At 44.0% G+C, this 8,661-nt stretch overlaps 1 protein-coding gene across 1 annotated transcript; it reads right to left on the minus strand.

The window, feature by feature from the left end:
* Positions 1-35: 35 nt before the first annotated feature.
* mthfd2 (methylenetetrahydrofolate dehydrogenase (NADP+ dependent) 2, methenyltetrahydrofolate cyclohydrolase) lies at positions 36-8,462 on the minus strand. Its single transcript, XM_014161296.3, has 8 exons — positions 8,172-8,462; positions 5,790-5,974; positions 5,397-5,519; positions 4,986-5,138; positions 4,768-4,875; positions 4,465-4,557; positions 1,416-1,541; positions 36-1,295 (listed from the first exon to the last, which is right to left on the minus strand). The coding sequence occupies exons 1-8, from the start codon at positions 8,249-8,251 to the stop codon at positions 1,147-1,149; spliced, it is 1,017 nt and encodes a 338-aa protein (XP_014016771.1). The 5' UTR covers positions 8,252-8,462; the 3' UTR covers positions 36-1,146.
* Between the last annotated feature and the right edge of the window lie 199 nt (positions 8,463-8,661).

The following is an 8,661-nucleotide window of genomic DNA, read 5'->3' on the forward strand; positions in this document are numbered from 1 at the left end:
CTATGCTATAAGCACCAAATAAACTGAAGACCATCCATTTGCAATAACATTTTATTTCAAAATAATTTTTACAAAGGCATTTTTGAAAACAAATGTAAATGTTATGGTGTTTAATAGACTTGTTTGTTGCTGACATTTCATAACTAGCCCTTAACCCTCTTAGCGCACAGTGCTTGTGTGACCTAAAGCAGGAATGGGCTTTTGTTTATTTGCTGCGAGTTAGAATAGTAGAATGCACATTGTTTGACTTGGACTAAAATAGGTGCCGGTGTTCATTTTGGGTGCCGGTACTGTTTATATTTAGGGGCAGGAGTTCCACAATACTTTTGAGCTAATATTCTAAGAGGAACAGGAGCTTAAGCAGTAGAACATTTAAGGTGTCAGTGCTCAGCTCTGGTGAGCTCCTGCCTAAGTCAAGCACTGAGAATACACAAGGTACATTTTGAAATTTGGTTGTGCATCAGCAGTTCTCTTATGTCAATAACTGATAGTCAGTGAATTATCCCATGTCATCTAAAATTGATTAGATAGCGGGCCATTAAACAAACTTAAGCAATCTAAACTTATCATCTTGGTGGTGGTTGGATGTGGGTACGCAGACTCACAAACAAATGCGGCCCCTCGTGATGAGCAGATTTATTTGTGGCCCCCAGCCCCATCAAAGTTGCCCATCCCTGGTCTAAAGGGTATTGTAGAGATAGGAGATGGACAAAACTGCCCATAGAATAAGGATGTTATAATTCATTTAATAGTATATCTATGTAACAGTCTATTTTTTGCTAATTGAAATTGACTGGTTCCCCTTGCAATTTTGTATGCTTTTGACATATTTCATAAATGAATGCAGAGAAATAAATAAACACACAGGTAGTTAAAATTCACGTAAAACCAAAAGGTCTCATAAAAAGGACATGAGAAAAGTAATAAAGTCCAGCAAAAAATAAATATGTAGTAGCTGCATGGGTGAGTTGTAACATTCTGAAATGGTGGGTAGAGGTTATGTAAGTGTAAGGTACCAGCAACCTTAAAGCTATCACGTTTCCATCCATGTCTGTGTGCAAGGGAGTTCGCCGAGTTGCTCAGAGTTAAAAGGGGAGGGGAGGGGGGATGGAATGTGTCACTGTTGACAGGGTTAGGCATGGCCTGTTATGAAGAGGCTACCATGCGGATCCTCTCAGGGGGAGTCAGCAGGAGGTTCTTAGCTGCCTTGATGGTGTTCTTCATAAGCATGGCCACTGTCATGGGTCCTACTCCTCCAGGCACTGGGGTAATGAAGCTAGCCTTTTGCCTCACACCTACAAAAAGGAGAGATAAAGGGTGAGAAAATGTAGCAGAGAAAATGTGTGCAAGAACACAGTAGATCTTAAGACTAATGCAAATTTAGACACATTTCTGTCTAGATCGCAAACTCGTACCTTCAAAATCCACGTCCCCTACAAGTTTGTCCTTGCCAGTCAGAGGGTCATGCACTCTGTTTATTCCAACATCAATGACGGCTGCTCCTTCTTTGATCATGTCTGCAGTGATGAGGTTTGGAATCCCTGAGATTAGGAGAGGGTTTAGAGGGTAGTAAGGGACCACACAAACACACACCCACAGTTGTAACAGTCACTTTTTTCAAATTTTATATATTTATTTAAATAATAATAAATAAATAATATATATAGTACACAATAAAGACAATCAATTACGGGTCAATGTCTACATTTTGCTCCCAGCGTTGATCAAAGCTCAGAACGTTTATATTCTTGATCTGATTGAGTTCTAAATTGCACCTGCCTCTTTGCGAACGAGTGGAATCATGACCAGTGGTTTCTTCGTTACGTTCGCCTGTCCCCCCCAGATAAGCCCTTTTTAGCAGCACATTCAGCACTCTCTCAAATGGCTAACTCCACCCTCTCACGGTACAGGCCGAGGTGAAACAAACTACCCCAGCTTGCGAGATGCCGGACAAAAGGCCATTTTAAAACCACATCCTGCAACTCCTGCCGTGTCTACAGACATCCTCCAAACAAACACAAACCGACTCCCAGGGAATGAGTGCACAACTGCTAAAGTCTCTTATAGATATATCAGACAGGTGGCTATCTGCCGGCAGAGACTTCTATTGCACTGGTGAGGCTGAGGCAGGCTGCAATGCATGCAGGAGGAAGCAGAGGAGACAGAGAGAGAGCGAAAGCAAGCAGAGAGAGGTTAGTACAGTGGTTCACAAATGTGGGGTCGGGCCCCATGTGGGGTCCGTTGAGAACCAGTACTAATCTTTTCAAACAAGTTAGGAACTTATAAAAAAACAAGATATGCTTCAATATGAACATCTTCCATATAGGCCTGCATTAAAATGCAATCAAAATGCATACAATATATACTGCTCAAAAAAAATTAAGGGAACACTTAAACAACACATCCTAGATCTGAATGAATGAAATTATCTTATTAAATACTTTTTTCTTTACATAGTTGAATGTGCTGACAACAAAATCACACAAAAATAATCCATGGAAATCCAATTTATCAACCCATGGAGGTCTGGATTTGGAGTCACACTCAAAATTAAAGTGGAAAACCACACTACAGGCCGATCCAACTTTGATGTAATGTCCTTAAAACAAGTCAAAATGAGGCTCAGTAGTGTGTGTGGCCTCCACGTGCCTGTATGACCTCCCTACAACGCCTGGGCATGCTCCTGATAAGGTGGCGGATGGTCTCCTGAGAGATCTCCTCCCAGACCTGGACTAAAGCATCCGCCAACTCCTGGACAGTCTGTGGTGCAACGTGGCGTTGGTGGATGCAGCGAGACACGATGTCCCAGATGTGCTCAATTGGATTCAGGTCTGGGGAACGGGCGGGCCAGTCCATAGCATCAATGCCTTCCTCTTGCAGGAACTGCTGACACTCCAGCCACATGAGGTCTAGCATTGTCTTGCATTAGGAGGAACCCAGGGCCAACCGCACCAGCATATGGTCTCACAAGGGGTCTGAGGATCACATCTCGGTACCTAATGGCAGTCAGGCTACCTCTGGCGAGCACATGGAGGGCTGTGCGGCCCCCCAAAGAAATGCCACCCCACACCATGACTGACCCACCGCCAAACCGGTCATGCTGGAGGATGTTGCAGGCAGCAGAACGTTCTCCACGGCGTCTCCAGACTCTGTCACGTCTGTCACGTGCTCAGTGTGAACCTGTTTTCATCTGTGAAGAGCACAGGGCGCCAGTGGCGAATTTGCCAATCTTGGTGTTCTCTGGCAAATGCCAAACGTCCTGCACGGTGTTGGGCTGTAAGCACAACCCCCACCTGTGGATGTCGGGCCCTCATACCACCCTCATGGAGTCTGTTTCTGACCGTTTGAGCAGACACATGCACATTTGTGGCCTGCTGGAGGTCATTTTGCAGGGCTCTGGCAGTGCTTCTCCTGCTCCACCTTGCACAAAGGCGGAGGTAGCGGTCCTGCTGCTGGGTTGTTGCCCTCCTACGGCCTCCTCCACGTCTCCTGATGTACTGGCCTGTCTCCTGCAAGCGCCTCCATGCTCTGGACATTACGCTGACAGACACAGCAAACCTTCTTGCCACAGCTCGCATTGATGTGCCATCCTGGATGAGCTGCACTACCTGAGCCACTTGTGTGGGTTGTAGACTCCGTCTCATGCTACCACTAGAGTGAAAGCACCGCCAGCATTCAAAAGTGACCAAAACATCAGCCAGGAAGCATAGGAACTGAGAAGTGGTCTGTGGTCACCCCCTGCAGAACCACTCCTTTATTGGGGGTGTCTTGCTAATTGCCTATACTTTCCACCTGTTGTCTATTCCATTTGCACAACAGCATGTGAAATTTATTGTCAATCAGTGTTGCTTCCTAAGTGGACAGTTTGATTTCACAGAAGTGTGATTGACTTGGAGTTACATTGTGTTCTTTAAGTGTTCCCTTTATTTTTTTGAGCAGTGTAGTTAAAAAAGTATATATATATATATAAAACATTTGTGTGTGTGTTTCGTCACTGATGCTACGTGTCAGTGTGAAACATTTCTCATATTTCCCTCCTTTCAGGGGTATAACATTACAATTGTATAGCTAATAGGCTATGTATTTTTTGGTAGATCGACTGAGGTGAATGAACCTACAGCAGCCATAGTGGTCATTTTTGCTGCTCTCCAAATAGCATTTACATTTTGTTTAACTGTATAGAAATGCAGTAAATGAGCGTCACCTTTCAAAGTTGGTTTGCTAAGTACTCTCTGCCGGCAAACGCTACCTGTGTGTCCGTGCCTGAAGAGACCCACCCAGGACAAGCTACCTGTGTGTCTGTGCCTGAAGAGACCCACCCAGGACAAGCTACTCAAGAGATACAAAATAGCTCTATGAGCCAGCTAGTAGCTTTCAGTCACAAATTATACATTTACAAATAAGCGAGAGACAGGTAGTAGACAAGGTAATGATATATCCACAATAGGAGGAGATGATCCATACCTGCAGCAGCAACAACGATGTCTGCAATTCTTGTGTGCTGACGGAGCTGATCCTTTGGTGTGTAACGGTGAGAGATGGTGACTGTGGCATCACCTGCAGAATCAAAAAATAAGTACATGCGAGGGCCATGATCCACATATTCCATTTTCAACTTCATAATTTCAGCTTTAAGTGAAAACTCAGTATTATCTCTATTACCCATTGTTAATCTACTTTTACATAATTAATCATAATTAATTAATAATAATTGAAATGATATAGCATACACCCTATCACTGTAGCCCCTAAGTCATCCAGACTCACCCCCAGGCCTCTCATGACGCCCATCTGAATGCAGCAACATGGCAATGGGCATGCCCACATTCTTGGAGCGTCCCGCCACCACAACATTCTTCCCAAGGGTAGGAATTCCTGGGAAACGGAATGAACAGTCAATGACAGAGTTGTCATTTTGCCCCCATAACAGTCTAATTACATTCATATAACAGAGGGAGCTAAGAGCTCCCCCCCCACTACCTCACCTGTGCGTTTGATGATTTCCCAGACTCCCCAAGGAGTGGCGGGCAGCATGGTGGACTGGTCCAGGCACATGCGGCCCACATTGACCACGTGGAAGCCATCCACATCCTTGCCAGGGAACACAGCATTACAGACGCGCCGCTCGTCAATGTGTTCTGTGAGAAGACAGTGGGAATGCTGTTTACAAGACAGTATGTAAATGGCTGTTCTACAGTAAATAGGCCAAGGGCCAAACCATTCAGGGATATGCAAGTATTAGCTATAAATATTAAAAACAACAGCTTCAAACTGTCATTCTTTCTTTGTCTACAAAAAGTTGTATAACTGTTTACTCACCAAGAGCAATAACTCCCCTACCCAACTGCCCTTTCCAACACCATGCATCGTCTCCTCACCCTAAAGCCACTACTTACCTGGCAGAGGCAGCTGCACCAGCAGGCCGTCCACCCGGTGGTCTGTGTTGAGTTTGTAGATCAGGTCCATGAGTTCATCCTCAGAGATACAGGAGGGCTTCAGGATGGTCTCACTGCTGATACCTGCAGAGAAGAAAAAGAGGGAGGAATTATGAACCCATTCTATCCCAGATAAATATAAACAGTGACAGAGAGAAGGATGGTGACCAGGAAGAAAGTGGGAATTAGAAAGCCATGTTGAAGACTCATAGAATAGTTTCTTAGTCAAGTATGTCCAGTATGTACTCTGTTGTGCAACAGAGTTGATCTCCAGCACAGGTAACGTGTGTGTGTGTGTGTGTGTGTGTGTGTGTGTGTGTGTGTGTGTGTGTGTGTGTGTGTGTGTTTACATACCAACATCAGCTGCAGCCCGGGTCTTATTCAGGACATAAGAGTGACTGGCTGCATGATCTCCTACAAGGACCACGCTCAGGTGGGGTCTCCGATTGCCAGTGGAGACCCACTGTTCAACATCGGCCCTGGCCTCCTCCCGGATCTGACGGGCCAACTTCCTGCCTGAGATGACCACTGCTTCCTGTCTGGAGAATCAGAGAGCAGAGAGCCAGATGTTAGAGGACAGAGGAACATGTAAACTATCAGGAGAAGGTATACACTGGGGTTGGCACGTGATTTATAGTCCTGCTGACTAGTTGTCAATCCCAAAGTGAGTGTGTATGGCAGTCAGCCAGCAAGGAGTGCTGGTAGGCAAACATGTAGGGGTGGCAGCGTAGCCTAGTGGTTAGAGTTTTGGACTAGTAACCGAAAGGTTGCAAGATCGAATCCCCGAGCTGACAAGGTATTAAATATGTTGTTCTGCCCCTGAACAAGGCAGTTAACCCACTGTTCCTAGGCTGTCATTGAAAATAAGAATTTGTTCTTGACTGACTTGCCTAGTTAAATAAAGGTTAAAAATAAATAAATGTTCTACATAAGCCAGCGATGGCCAAGTACTGGGCTCCTGTTGTTACCCATTCATGAGGAGTGTGGCAGCTAAAAATACCAATACATGAGTTACACTGTGGGCCATGCTATTAAATAAACTTCTTGGAACCCCTGGCCTTCAAGCCAAGTTGTTGGCCTCATTGTGGAGTGCAGAGCGGAGCGGGTGAAGATGAAACCTGAGTGCTGCTCACATTTCATTTTCAATGTGTTAAACTAGATAGCATCCCTTATGTAAAAGCATGCACACAGAGGACTAATACCAGAGGAGTAATGAGCCATCCACAGTGGTATAACCATCCCTTGATTCTACCACGAGTAATTAAACAACCACAGAAACATTCAGCTCTTCAATGGGGCCACGATAGCAAGTCCTGGAGGAGACCCCATCAGGGCATGACATTTGACAACAACACTCCCACTGCCCAGCTTCCAATGTGCACACAAAGCATGAACATAATGTTTTGGTCTGTTTTTTTTGGTCTCCATAGGAGGACAACCTTGTTGTAAATGTGTTGAGTTTTCAGCAAACAGTTGACCACAGACCATGTTAATGATTAGTTAGTCTCTGACAGGATAAAGGACATACGTTTTGCTACCTTTCCTCCCAGACTTGTTATCCTTCACACAGTGCCAGTACCATGATGGGGAAAGGACTGTCAGCAGACCCAAATAATCAATACCGTCAGCTCTGAACTAGAACCCTGAACTAGAACCCAAACCATTTCCTAATTACCAATCAGCAAGTCTGTGCCAGCGCTGTTCCCAAGTATGGGCTTTGTCCTGAGTGTGAAATGTAAATAGAACAAACAATGCAACTTGTTTGGTGTTATGGTTTTATAAAGTAGGGCTTTGCTCATCTGAAGTGATGATAGGAAACTAGTTCTGAAAAAAACACTGTCCTATGTTGACCCTAACCTTGTACTCAATACAGTGCACCTTGAATGTGCACGCTCCAAATGAGACTCATCTGTGCTGGTTTAAAAGTGGCTAAATCAGTTGTGATGTTAGTCATGTGCATAGTCACAGTGCATACACAGGCGGTTTGTGTTTCTAGATGTCTGGAACATTAATTCTCTTAAGGAACGTGCTGCAGCAAGGCATGCCTCAAATTAAACATGGAATTAATCAAATACATTTAGGCAGACAGTTGAAGGAAAAAAAAATTGTCTGCAAAAGCTAGGTATATATATATATATATATATATATATATATATATATATATATCACATACATCACTCACACCCACTCACACACACACACACACACATAGTTGTTTAAACACATATGATATGTAAAACTACTGTCTGAATACTGATGCTTTAGTTGGTTTGTGACCCCCATTGGTAACAACTTTCTGAATACTGTTCACTTCAGTTGTTTGGTGACCGCCAATGGGAACTTGCCTGCCTTTATGCAAGTGCTCTGTGCGATTTCATCAGCCATGCAGCGCTGCAATGATACCGGCATAACGTTAGGGGCGCATTACGACGAGCATTGATTCAAGACCACTCTTCGCTACAATGTCTCGTTTAAAACGTTACATAATTGTCCCCAGTGCACTATCAGAAACGTTGTATCCACAGAGACTGTAAGATGCCGGGATACATTGACACATAGAAAACAAACATAAAGGAAAGTGCCATAGACAAGCAGGAAATTAATACCTGGTAGGTTACCTTCAAAAAGAAGAGGGCGCATTTTTCATATAGAAAGCAACCTATCATAGTCCACCAAAATAGATAAATAACAATAATCTATTTGATATCTTAATTATATAGGATTGCTAATACATACCTTGATGCTGACATATGTAGACTACACACTTGATGCTGCGATTGCTGGCATAATTTTCTCAGAGCTCTCAGCGTTGCCATGTTTACTGATCTAGATAGGTTAAGTAATCCAACAATGAGAAAGGGGGAGAGAGAAGTGAGGGAGATTGAAAGATGAAGCAAGCCGAGTCTGACAGACCACCGTCTGTGAAAAGGATTGAGAAGGCTCGAGATGTTTTAAAGGCTGAAGTCCCCCCGCCCGCATATTGGATATACGTCAGTTTCCAGGCAAAAGGGCCACACCTCTAAATGCAAAGCTGCCCAACCGGGTGGTGAAGTACTTCCTTTTCCCTCACTCACTACACTGGCTTATGTTCTGAAAAACTTTTCCTTGAATAGTTTGAGTTCACCACTGAAAACAATAGAAAAGTTTAAATCACATGTTTTATTGAAAATTACCATTTGGTTTGGTTTACAATTGCCAAACGTATGTATTGCAATCGGCTTGTGAC

This window comes from Salmo salar, chromosome 20, assembly GCF_965601325.2.
Source record: "Salmo salar chromosome 20, fSalSal1, whole genome shotgun sequence".
NCBI classification, from domain to species: domain Eukaryota; kingdom Metazoa; phylum Chordata; class Actinopteri; order Salmoniformes; family Salmonidae; genus Salmo; species Salmo salar.